The following is a 13,512-nucleotide window of genomic DNA, read 5'->3' as shown; positions in this document are numbered from 1 at the left end:
CTCAGTTTTCAATCCCTTAATTGTCTTGTCCCAAAGCCACCAGTGTTTCCTAACCCAGAATCCCCAAAAACTCCCATCTCAAGCCTTTCCCCCTTTCAGCCCAGACCAACAGTCTTTTGACTTCCCCATTCCCTCTAGCTGTTTACTAAATCCTCTATCACGTTTCTGTCTTTTCTGCCTCCATTTTCCCCTTCCTGGTTCAGACCAAATCCTGGTCTGCCCAAATCCATGATATCTATCATTCTGCAAATCACCTTCCAAACTGCCAGCCTACTCTGCAATGCCTGCATTTCTATTTATTCAATCTCTCTGCTTCAAATCCACACCCATGACTAGCAGCTCAAAACCAGGTGCCCTGGTTCCAGGTCCCTCAACAAGGGAGCTTGGCTCCTCCAGTTTTTCCTGTAGAAGTACTTGCTGTCATACTATGATGCTTTTATTGTACGCCGATACCTCTTATTGCCCTTCAGTGTCATGGCAGCCCTGTCTTCTCACAAAACCCCTTGGTCCTTGTTGCAAAACAGGCTTTAAAAGTCAGGCTGGATGAAAAAAGTAATCAGAATGACTCTTTGATGACAGAAGAGTAGAATGCATCTAGGTTAAAAAAAAAAAGCACAAGTAGTAACTTGTATGCATTAGTTATGTCCATCAGGCTTTGCAGCTACATCTGAACTTTTTAAAACACTGCTTTTTCAAGTGTGACTAAAATAATGGTCTCAGCTTAGAATTACTATGTGCCATAAATTCTGTACTGAAGAGGCAGATTGCCTTAAAAACTGTCCTTAACTAAATCCGAATTTTCATACTAAACAAGCTTCAGATTTCATTTCTCCAAAGGAATCATTTAAAAAACATGGCCAGGAGAACCACAGTAGAGAGCAGAAGTCTAGAAATGAAAGGACACAGGCTCAGGAAGGAAACTCGTTGTCAGATAGAACTCCAGCTCTAAACTTTTAATTGACTCATGAATTCCTTTCTACATGGATCTTTTTCATGATGACAGAAGATGACAAGTGCAACCCAAGCCATGTTTCTATATTTCACTACTGAACCAAAGCCTGTAAAAACACTGCATAGTCAAACACAAAATATATCAGTCAGAAAACCTACAATGTCTAGTAGGAGCTGAGGTGTCTACTGTTTGCTTGTCACAAAGAAGGGAATTAGCACCTCCATTCTCCTACTACACATTTCCCATTTCTTCCGTGGTTAATATCTTGGAAGAACTTAGAAGCAAAAAGCAACGCAGACACATTTCCTATAACCAACATATTTCCAGAGCTATCCCTGTACTTCATAGCCTGTTTCAGACTTGAGTATACTGTTGGGAGAACAAAGATTGTGTGTGCACAATTTCCTCTGCATTTCTGTAGGCCTTGCTTGGCATAGCTAAAGAACAAACAGTAAAAGAAACTGCGTAGTTAACGTGGTTTCAGCCCTTGAAGTTAGAACAAAGGAGGATCAGTGCCAAGGTGAAGGTGGAGTTTCAAGAGGGTAAACGTGTGCCCTCAAGATCATATGGACACCTGTTGTAGTCCAGTTAGCACTGGACAACAAAGTATGTTTTTCTTATGTACCCAATACTGTAGAAGAGGTGATCATGTGTTGGGATGTAGAAGCAGTAAATAATGAGTATCCTTCTTGTAATAAACGGACATTTTGTTGATCATATTGGTCTTAGCATAATCTGTCTCTATCCCCTCCGCCGATAGTACACCTACACTGATTGATTGACTGACGGCTAAACAGGTTTCAGTTGCCACTGGAATATGCTCCTTTGTCACTTAAAACAGCTGTGCCCAGGAAGCTACACTGCCCTTCTCATGCAGAGCTTTGTGAATTCCTCTCTGAATTCCCCTTTCTATTCTTTCTAATTTAACTAGCAGTAATTAGCCATAGTAGGAATAGAGAAGTTTAAAAATCATTTAATAGCTACACAAATGGCTGCAAGAAGACACCTTGGTTTCTCCAGATAGACCTAGGAAACCAAAGCAGTAAGAGCAGAACGGGTAATGAATGGTTTTAGGGAAAAAGTCCATGAATTTATTTTTAAAAGTTCCTTTCTGAAAAGACTGAAACTAAACAGACAAATTTCAAATTTTTTCCCAAATATTTGTTTAGATACTAACTTTTATCCATGGAGGCAGTTTCCATCATATATTTAGCTTTCAACAAGTCAGCATTTCCTGAATGAAAATGTTTCACTACCAAGTTTCTTTGAATAGTTTTATCAACAAAGTTTAACTTAAAACCAGCTGAGAACCAGACTGACAGCTCTGAGTATTACCGGACAAGAGAACAAGAACAATTTGCCTAAATAGGATCTGGCCTGGTACAAGATCAGTCCTTGGCATCACTAGTATATTCAGTGCTCACATTCTCTGCTGAGTCCATCAACATGAAGGGGCTGTGCTTTTGTGACTTATCTGTTAAAAGGTGAAGACCTATCTGCAAAGAAAAATCACTCAGCTTCCTAGAGTTATAAATGCATCCCACATTTTGAAATAAACATACTGCCAATCATTTAACAAGATATTAAAAATCCAAACATATATCAATAAAATTGAAAGAAGCAAAAAGAAGCAAATAGCAGAAGCTGTTGCAACTATTAAACATGCCTCAGAAAACTTAGCAAAACATAAATTTAAAACAATACTTCCAAAACCAAAGAATTAGAACAAAGACATTTAAATTGTTTTTCCCTAGCAGATAAAGAGAAAAAAAATTATTTTCCAAGGCAAAATGCCTATTCTGGAGAATCTCCTATTCTGGAGAATCTCCAGTTGGCAGCTTAATTAACTAAGAAATGTCCAACTTGAACACCTATGACAAGCACAACTACAGTATTTTATGAAGAAAAAAAGGGCTATGTGTGTAGCCATTTAGGACATAACTCAAAAAGAAATATGAAACTAAGTGGAATTCTACCAGAACTCAATGTAAGTTTGATATATATCACCACGTTTAACAAAAGAATTATCATTTCCCATGTTAGTAAGTACTTCATTATGTCTTTATAATGTTATTGGAATATAGAATTTACATCAGAACCCATTCCGCAGACTTTCATTCCCAGCACTGTGATGACACACTGGAGCAATGAGGAAGCAAATTGCATGGAAGCCCAAATCTGAAAAGACTTGGGTTTATTGTTTAACAAGACAAGGCATGGATTTCATTTTTATAACATTTTCTAATTCTCTGCTCAGTCTCACTTTCTCCTATAAAAGGACTTCAGCAACATTCTTGTAATCTCACAGAAAATTAAAATTTTGGTTACTGTAAAAACTTCAAAACAACAAGATGACAGAAATCAATTTTCATGAGATTTACTCCTTACAGCCTGTCTCATCCCAGCCCAGTGCTGACACAGAAGCCTGCAACAAACTTCTCTCTTGCACAGGGACTCCAGCTTTAGTGCTTACATACCTGCTGTGTAAGGAGACTGACGTGGCTTGGTGGGGAATACTGACAGGCTGCTTGCTTTTCTGTCAGCTGCTGCAGTTCTGCTGCTGCCATACTGGGGCCATGACATTTGCTCTGGGAAGAAGTATATTCAGCTTCTTTTTGCATCCTGGCTGAGCCCACACGCTGCCCACTTGAACTGCGATGGCACAAACCTATCAAACAAACATTTTGATATGCTTACCCAGCAGTATGTCAGACAGCCTGCTGATCACAGAGACATAAAAACAGATATGCCACTAGGAAGAATACAGAATACCTCTATTCTTCATGGGTATTGCCTCTATGAGCAATTATCAACTCCAGACCTGTATTCCCTTCATTATAATATATCTAGTGGCACCCAATTCCAGAGAACACTGGCTGGTGTTACCTAAGTTAAATCTATAATGTTTTTCCTAAAGGTAAATGGATCTCTTCAAGTAAGCTGTTCAACTGGGAAGTAAAATTTATTTTAATGCCAGAAAGCTCACAGTCTTCAACTTCCTCCTGAGGGGAAGAGGAGAGGCAGGCACTGATCTCTTCTCTGTGGTGACCAGTGACAGAACCCGAGGGAATGGCCTGAAGTTGTGTCAGGGGAGGTTTAGGTTGGATATTAGAAAAAGGTTCTTCACCAAGAGGGTAGTTGAGTGCTGGAACAGACTCCCCAGGGAAGTGGTCACAGCACCAAGCCTGACAGAGTTCAAGAAGTGTTTGGATGATACTCTCAGGCACGTGGTGTGACTCTCAGGGTTGGTCCTGTACAGGACCAGGAGTTGGACTCGATGATCCTTGTGGGTCCCTCCCAACTCTACATATTCTGTGATTCTGTTGCTATTATATATAGCAAGCCTAGTGAACATGTGCTGACCCTGACACACAACCTAAAACAAATACATACCATCATTCAAAATACAAAAAATTAGGTATTATCAGGACCAAGCTCTTAGCCTATATGTGGTTCCCAAAACTTTCCAAATAGATTATAGTCTGCACCCAAATTCCTACAGTTTCTTCTACCCTTCACATTCCTTACACTCTAAATTTGCATTGCTCAACTGTGTTCTACCCCAGCATGATAAATGAGAAGTCTCTAAATCGTGGTTTTAGGATACTCTTGGATATGGCAGTGCTGAAACATCCTAGAGAATGAGTTTCAGTAACGAGTCATTCAGATCTTTCTTTTTTGGAGGTCTTGACACGCTTTTTAAGTATTCAACCCCTACAAGGTTTCATTACAAGATTTCTATGCTGGACAGACAGCCAAAGAACTAAGAACAGCACATAGAGAGGACAGGGCTTCTGCTAATAAAAACAATATTAAAATCACTAAAATAATTTAAAATCACTAAAGTGAAATTATTTCAGTAATATAATAAAGAAAATATACAATATTTAATTTCTCAGCTCTTTCTGAACAAGTTCAAAGGCTGAGTTCAAAGCACATTTCTTCAAATTCAAATTTCAAAGCAATTCAAATTCAATGTTCAAAGCAAATTTCTTCACCAAAAGGGTTGTCAAGTACTGGAACAAGCTGCACAGGAAAGCGGCTGAATCACCATCCAGGGAGGTATTTAAGACACGTAGATGGGGCTTTTAGGGACATGGTTTAGTGGGGGACGTGGTAGGACTTGATGAAGGAATTGTTGGACTTAATGATCTTAAAGGTCTCTTCCAACCTAAATGATTCTATGATTGCCTGTTCATCTGGTCAATAAAAGGGTATCTCTGGCAAAACAAGGGCTGCATCCTGCAATCCTAGTTACTGTGAGAAATTTAGCACCATTCAACAAAATTCAGTTCTGGAAACATAAAATTTTTACCTACTCCAGAACATCTCTGTACTCAACTAGCAGGTTATTATGCATCCCAGAACACTCACCGACTTTTGCAGAAGATGATCGGGACAATCTTTGGCTGTAGATCTGAGCAGCTCTCTGAAAAGACGAGAATGGGCCAATGGTGTAACTACCAGGACGACAACGATGTAACCCTGCAAGGCTACAAGTCTCACTGGACACTGGGTTTGTGAAGACAGAAGAGCTGTCAGAAGCTGTGCTCTGCAAGGAGGGTAGTGGGGGTGGGGACTGAATCAGCCTGGGAGCAACTGGAGGAGCCGGCAATGAATGGTGACCATCCACCTGCGAATTTTCAGAGGCTGCAGGCTGAGACGGTACCCAGGAACTGGTACTTCTCTGGAATGTTGCACCAGAAACAGAGGAAGAAGCACTAGAACGGCTGCATCGAGGTAATTTCACTTCAGCATTTAAAGAGAAGGTGGGTCCTTCTGGAACTACAGAAAGATAATGAATGGACTATATGAGAAAAAGCTGCTTTTTAAATCCTTCGATAATATCAACACACATATGCCTCTATTCAGACACACTGAAGCCAAAATAACCTTATCTACCAGCAGACAAGAAAAGGCTCTACATGACAAATATCCTCTTTCAAGGTCTGCCATATTTAGATCTTCCCCCAGCAGAGAGGCAGCTAACTCTTATCTAGTGTCCACTTTACAGTATCTTCTACTGCATTTAAAAGTAAAACCTGAAGAATCTTCCCCAAAATTGGGCATTTGAATCTCTCAGTTTGAACCCAAAGGTTCCAACCTTTGTCTAAAACTGTATTAAAAACACTATATGCCTTTGAATTTTTTTCTTGATGATGATTTAAGCCAGTTCACTTACAGGTTGATTTAACTTCTTTGGGTTTATAGCCTTTTAGTGCTCCTTCTGCAGGCAGATCTGCAACTGAACTTTTGCGATGATCACCTTTTATTTTTTCCACCACCTCAGGATGCTCTATAACAAAATCAAGGAGTTAGGATGTAGAACATTGCAAACTGTGGTATCATCATCAGAAGACTACAGAATTAACCTTGCCATAATAGACTTTCTTGCTAATATTTCCTGTAGACCACGCAGCTTTATTGATGACAATTGAGCTGTCAAGTATAGTAGTGTGGACTACTGGATATATGTCTGGCACTGTTCCTGCTTCCATGAAATGCCTAATCAGGCTCAAATATACAGTTTCAGCCCTCCAGTCAGTATGCTCACTGTAGGTAGCACAATTCAGGCCTTGATTTCTTTCATCCCTTACTTTGATTTCAGGATTCTCTGTTCATTTTAATTCTTATGGGCTTCAGTTTGCACATTTTCATTTCAGTCATGACCCACCATATTTAGTTCCTTATAATTGCCAGTCCAGATTCATTCCATTTCACTTCAGGCAACAAAGTTAGGAGTGCAGTTACCCTAGTCTTCACATAACAGTGAGTTAAAAAGAAAAAGATATGCAACCTCAAAACTGAATAACATTATGGAGGGGTTGTTCTTTTTTCAGACTGAAGTTAAACTGGATTTGTCTTCGCAACATCATCTCAGAACTGCCTGCAAAACTTACCACCTCGGGGTTGCTTCTCTGCCTGGCGACTGCTGTTCCTGTGTTTTGTGCTTGTGGATTTTGCTCCTAGGAAGACACTTGCTGATTTGTTTTTGTGCGTGTAAAATGTCAGTACTTCCTCCAGGTCACTTTCACTACAATAAAGAGAGAAGAATGGATGTAGAGTGAGGATGCTACGCTTTTTTGCATTCATGTAAAAGACAAGAAGTGATAACGAGACTCAAGAGTTCAGTGGAAAAAAAAGGTGAGACCAGACAAGCTAATGCCTTGCTCAGTTCCGCAGGGTAAGAGCAGAAGGAAAGCAACATGCCTTGGCTAAACCTGAGAATCCCACTGAAATGCCATCTTCTTAGCAGTAGAAAATTCAAGCCTTCCCAGGATAAATAAAGAGCAAGTGAACACTCCAAACACATTTGGGGAGATCAGGTCAACATGAGAGATTCCATTCACGGCTAAATTTGTGAATCTTCCCCAGGTGTTCTTTAGAACAAGCAGCTATCTTTTCACAAGAGAACTCAGCTCAGCCTCTGTTTTATAGTCATCATTAGTAGTTTCTACTCAGCAGTGGGGGGAGAAGAGGAAAGAGAAGGAAAAAGCTTGTTAATAAGCCAAAACTGCAGGACAAACAGAGCAGGCAATATTTTTGTGAAACTTAGAAAACTTGCATATGTTTCTCATTTTCTTTACAAGAAGAAAGTACAACTGCCCCCGTATCCTAAACACCTATTGGTCCCAAACCAGTATCATTTACTTGGCCATTCTTATTAGAGCTTATGCAAGTTGTAATTCTAATTGTTTTGCTTTCCTTTTGCTTTATAGTGTTGCCTCGACACTACTGAATGGCTATATGGCAGAGCAAACACCAAAAGCACAAAGTACAGTGCCAATAACACAACAAGAAAACATAAAACAGGAATATAAATTAGAATAGTAACAGTTAGAATCCTTCAAAATATCCTCTGCATATCACATGTATAACTAGTCTTAGCTAGCCTGAGCTTTGGTAAAAGCAATGTCTAAAGCTGATACATTGCAGTTTGGACCTTCAGGGCATGCTGCGAAGTTCACCTTTTCTCCAAAACCAATGAGAATAGAGGTGAAAAGGAAATGTAAGAATGAGAAGTTGTTGGTGAAAAGGTGCTGTAAGCTTTTAAAGTGAAGTTAGCAGTATAAGTATATGCTTTTACAATGCACTAAGGACATTTAGAATCAATGGTCGTAACATATGTGTAACTAAACACAATGCCATCCATGTGGTATCAAAGTTAGAGAGTCAATGAGACAATCTCAATTAAGAAGCAACATTTTTCACCCATTTTCTCCACTGTACTGCAGAACAAACACTAAAAGTAGAAATCTATCCCCTATGCTTTGCTCCAAATGACTAGCTCACTGATTTAAGCTTCAAGCACAGTGCCAAGTAGTGTCAGATACCAGAGTTTTCAAACATACCTGATACTTAATAAGAAACAGAAAGATCATCACCAGAAATTGTCTGATCATTGGCAAACCATTCTTTATCATTCAGGCAAATGATCTAGCAAAAATCTCCATCCTCAGCCTAGATTGCACATCAGGCCACAATGGCATGACAGCCAATAATATGGAAACAGAAGAGTATGCAGTTCTGTCCCATACAGCCACCTCTTAGCTTTTCTGACAAAAAGGAAAATGACCTGCACTAGGACACAACAGACATTTTAGTGGACAGAAAGGTCAGAGGAGCAAGAGCATGCCATAGGCCTATGTAATATGCATTCCAGCTAGAGGAGTAGATCCTGTGGTGTACGGTAGTCAGACATCTTTATCTGAAAAGCAACAACATTTTTCTGGGAGCCTATAAATCTGTTAGAGTAATGACTCCATCAATTATATTAGCAAAAGGTAAAATTACTTGTTTTCATGAGAATGTATCATCAAGAGAGACTGTGAAATCTCCTGAACTTAGTTAAGACATCTCAGATATCACCCACTTCTAATCATTCACCAAGAGCGCTATCTGAACATAGAGAAAGAAAGAATGGTTTCAAAACTGGTCATGAAAAAGCAGCACTGACCATCAATCTTCCAAGAGAAAACAGATGAGCACAAAAACGCAGGTAAACTCTACCTGTCCAGATATTGACAGGGGTGTCCTAGTTAGGACAGCTGAGACCAGTTCATCACTGTGTATTCTATAGCCTTCCATGCCATTTCCCAGAAACTGTTGTCAATAGACTATTTGCACCCTCTGCCCAGAGCAGCCTGACTCCTCAGGCTACAAACTAGGTGCTAAGAGGCCTGCTAGATAGAAGGGTGTTTTTGTCCTCACACCCACTGAGGAACCCCCCGCCCTGAGGGAAGTACTGGGCATTCCTGCCTGAACTGGAGGATATATAATCTTGAAGTCTTGGGACTTTTTTAACCACTCGTGGGATCCAGAGGAAGACTGCAGACCACCACTCTCAACCAGACTGCAGACCACCACCCTCGACCGGACTGCAGACCACCACCCTCGACCGGACTGCAGACCACCACTTTTGACCAGACTGCAACAGCACTCTCATCAACAGGTTTTTCCCCTCTCCCTTTACTTTGGACTCAGGGGACCCAAAGAACACCACTCTGTTCATGCCCCAGGGTGCTGGGTTATACATTTGGGTTTTGTGGGTTAAAACCAATTGTTTGTCTGTATGATTGTACTTATTGTATTATTTTATTAAATTGTTATTCTGACTTATAATCTCTCTTTTGGGTTGAGTTCATTTTCCCCTGCTGGTTTACCTTTAAACCAGCACAAGGGGTCATTGCCCATAAAAGTACGTAATACATGGGTTAAATAATGGAGTCAAGAGGAATTACTTTTAGTGCTCAAGAATCAGAGACTTAGAAAAAGTAATTCCAGTTCACTGAACAATTTCAGACCTCTCCATAGTCAGATGGCTGTAATAACACTTGGTTTTCATGCAATGCTACAGGCCTTAAGGAATACTTCACAGAATCACAGATTATGCTGATTTAAGAGGGACTCAAAAGGATCATTGCCTCAAACTCTTGGCCCTGCACAAGACCATTCCTAAGAGTCACATCACGTGCCTGAGAGTATCATCCAAACACTTCTTGAACTCTGTCAGGCTTGGTGCTGTGACCACTTCCCTGGGGAGTCTGTTCCAGCATTCAACTACCCTCTTGGTGAAGAAACCCTCTCTAATACCCAACCTAAACCTCCCCTGACATGACTTCAGGCCATTCCCTCCGATTCTGTCACTGGTCACCACAGAGAAGAGATCAGTGCCTGCCCCTCCTATTCCCATCATGAGAAAGTTGTACACTGCAACAAAGTGTCCCCTCAGTCTCTTCTCCGATACTTAACTATTTTCAAAATGTGCTTCCTACTAGACTCTTTTAAGGCAGACAAAGCTCAGTGACAGAAAATGCTGCTTTTTCATTGTGAAAGTAACTGTTTGCACTGAATTGCCTTAGCAGGCCAAATAAGAGGCCTAACTCCCATCCTTGCTCATCTCAAAGTCCAGACCTGGAGACTTCCTGAAGAGAGGGAGCAAGCATAAGAGAAGAAACTTAAGCATCAGAGCCATAACTACTGTGTGGCCTCAGCAGCTCAAGATTATCTGAGCAGCAATTCCAGTTTCATTCTCCTTCCAAAGTATTGCCGTATTTACTCCAGTGTCACAGAAAAGGAAACCATTAGTTCCTTTTTTTAGGAAACGCTGATGTTACAAGTGAGGTTAGGTTGCTGGAAGGAAGACAAGAGAAAAGACAAGTTCTCTACTCCCCAGCAGGAAGAGGTCCTACAGTCAGTAAAGGTATCTAAAGGCCTTTAGATCCATCAAATCATCTTCAGAATAAACTCATCATCTTCAGGGCTTGGAGATCCTTTATCAAAGCAAATAAAATCTATTCTTACCTTGCTTTGGTAATAAAGTTCTGAAAACCTTCAGGATTCACTCCCTCCTCCTCCTCTTCCTGTTTCTTTTTTGATCTTTTCTGAACCATCTGCTCCGTTTCCTGTTAAAAGCAGTATCAGTAAGTGTCTCTATGTTCCATGGCATATCTACAGCTCCAAGAATACAAAAAACAGTTCCATGGGATCTAAGAAAAAAGAACGTCAACTCCAAAGAGCCAAATTATAAGTATTTCACTATGCGCAAGAGCACAAATAAATAAAGAGAGCCCCAGTGACAGCATCCTAAGCATACACTAAACTCTTAACTCTTCCACCTGACATAATTTATTTGCTGAGAAAAGATCAAGCCTTCATAAATATGTGCTGTTCCTTCAAATACACTCTTTGCTGAGACATAAGGAAGTATGGAGGAGAAAAAAAACTAAAATCATTATTTACAGATATTAGGTCCCCTCTCTACTTTTGTTGTTTATGTCACAAATAGAGTTCCTCAAAACAGCTTTTATTTGAGCATTTGTCCCAAAAGTAGACAGATATTCAGGAAGGAGGGAAAAAATATAAAATTATAATAAAGAAACCGAATCAAGGATGTCTATTGATGACATCCACATTTTCCACTGTAAACTGTATTTCTCTTGAGTTAATCTCTTTTGTCATGCAGCCAATTGTTGAAGGCTTAAATACATACCAAAACCACACTGCTTTAGCAAAAACTAAGAAAGTAAAAAGTACAGCCTGTGGCAAACATGCACTTATACACTAAAATATACTGGAGTAAGTGGTAAGCCTTTGCACGTGAAAATGAGAGCAAGCTCTCAGATACAAATGATCTATTTTACACCAGTAGAACTGGCTGACACTAGTGGCTGTACTAACACAAATATTTTTATTCATTAAAAAAAAGCTTCAGGCCTGTCTGAATTACCAATACCACTTTAAAAGCTATCTCTGACCAGATCTCCACTTCATTTCTGCCTGCTGGTACCCTGAGCATTCCCAGAACAAAACAGTCAGATACATCTTTCGAAAGATAACTCAAGACAGGGAAGAAAAAATCAATATGGAACATGTCTCTACCCTTCACTACTTAAGTAACTCTCTCAACAATACTTTTTATTTAGTTTGCTGGAGGTAGCATTTGTTTCTTCAGTGTCATTACAGAAGATACATAGTGGCTAGTAGGAGTCCCTACTAAATCTGAAGTTACAAGTCAATGAAAGAAGTCTGTATGCTGGAATCAGACATCAAAAAACCTCACAGCCTAACAGTCTCTCAGTGGCTTAAACATGTATGCCCCAAAACATCAAGTGATATGTTCTCACTTGTTCTGAGAAAAATGTTTATGCACTGATTTATTACCAGTTGCACAGCTTTATTTTGTGAATTTACTCAAGAGTTAGCAGAAAATCCTAATGTTTGAATGCAATTTGAGTGGAAATTATATTCAAAGTAGCTGCATTCTTCACTGACCACAGAGCCACCCAAGTGTTTTGTGGTTACTCCTAACACAGTAATTCAGTGAGCATTAGGCATACAAGGCACTCCCTGGAACAGATTTGGTTCCATACCAACCTTGCTTAGACAGATCAAGTTACCAGATGTCAATTCTGACTAGCTAATGTAAGTGAACATCCTCTCTCCTAATGAGTAGAAGCTTGGAGGCCTCAAAGCAAAATTTCAATTACACTTGTTCTAACACTAAAGAAATGCTAGGGGGCAAAGGAAAGGGGAAGCTGCCCTTGCAAAGCAAGGAGTAACATGAGACCACTATGCTAAGAACAGCATCTTCTACGTCTAAAGATGTGCGAATTATTTAAATTATGACCTACGTGTCCTTAACACTGAGCACACAGAGTCCCTTACTACAGATAGGTAGCAGTCCCTCACTACAGATAGGTAGCAGTCCCTCACTACAGATAGGTAGCAGTCCCTCCATATACCAAACAAATAGTAAAATACATATTTCATAATGTTCTGTACAAAAAAATTATCTCTAAAGAAGCACCATACAAATAAGAAGTGGGAAGAGCCATTACAAAGAACTAGAATCGAAGACAAGGCAAAGAAAGAGCAAACTGCCAATTAAATTCGCCTTCATTTCTGCACCTCTTTTTATGCATATGATTACTGGACTGCATATATAATGTACTAATACTGTTGTCTATCTGACAATTTTAACAGCAAAGTACCATTACTGGATGCACAGCTGCAAGCAGGCCGCATAAATGACAGAACAGTGCCTTTGATACAGCCTTCCGGAGACACTTTAGAAAAAGAGAACAGAAACCAAAAGAGCTACCAAAAGAAAAATTAAGAAAAAAATTAGTCACCTTGTTATAACAGATTATGAACTCGCCCAGCTGGCGAGCCAGGATACGACGACGATCATTTAGTCCTAAACGACGGCTGGGGAGCAGCAACCTCAAGGACTGACGGAGATTGCTGGCAGCTCGCTTCAGAAAGCGGATCACCAGCTCCTGTAAGCAAGAGAGATGGAGTTAACAATGGACCATCTGCAAGATGTGGGGAGAAGAGAATAGAGGTACTACAGCAGCTAATGAGTGGCAAGAACGAAAGATATCTCCTGAGAAAACAAGACGAAACTGGCAGACAAAAGCATTCTGCAATACATGTTTTTAGTATAGCTCTACAAAACCAAGTTGGGAGAGGAAAACGGTGTGCCTTGCCTGAGGTGGGTCAGAATTTCGAACACTTGAGAAGTGCTCGTTTGAAAAGCATGATAAAGGAAAAAAAAA

The 13,512-nt window shown here is 40.0% G+C and overlaps 1 protein-coding gene across 2 annotated transcripts in view; it reads right to left on the bottom strand.

Moving 5' to 3' along the window:
• Positions 1–13,512, bottom strand: part of LOC135416077 (G patch domain-containing protein 2-like) — a 303,891-nt gene that overhangs the window by 234,357 nt on the left and 56,022 nt on the right. For both annotated transcript variants that reach the window (XM_064658776.1, XM_064658777.1), the window contains exons 24-29: positions 13,087–13,233; positions 10,757–10,857; positions 6,853–6,986; positions 6,135–6,248; positions 5,327–5,737; positions 3,430–3,620 (exon numbers count right to left, since the gene is read on the bottom strand). In XM_064658776.1, the coding sequence (XP_064514846.1) occupies positions 3,430–3,620; positions 5,327–5,737; positions 6,135–6,248; positions 6,853–6,986; positions 10,757–10,857; positions 13,087–13,233 (1,098 nt within the window). The remainder of the gene's footprint in view (positions 1–3,429; positions 3,621–5,326; positions 5,738–6,134; positions 6,249–6,852; positions 6,987–10,756; positions 10,858–13,086; positions 13,234–13,512) is intronic.

This window comes from Pseudopipra pipra, chromosome 6, assembly GCF_036250125.1.
Source record: "Pseudopipra pipra isolate bDixPip1 chromosome 6, bDixPip1.hap1, whole genome shotgun sequence".
NCBI lineage: Eukaryota > Metazoa > Chordata > Aves > Passeriformes > Pipridae > Pseudopipra > Pseudopipra pipra.
The sequence above is the reverse complement of the archived record's forward strand: the minus strand, read 5'-3'. Positions and strand labels throughout refer to the sequence as shown.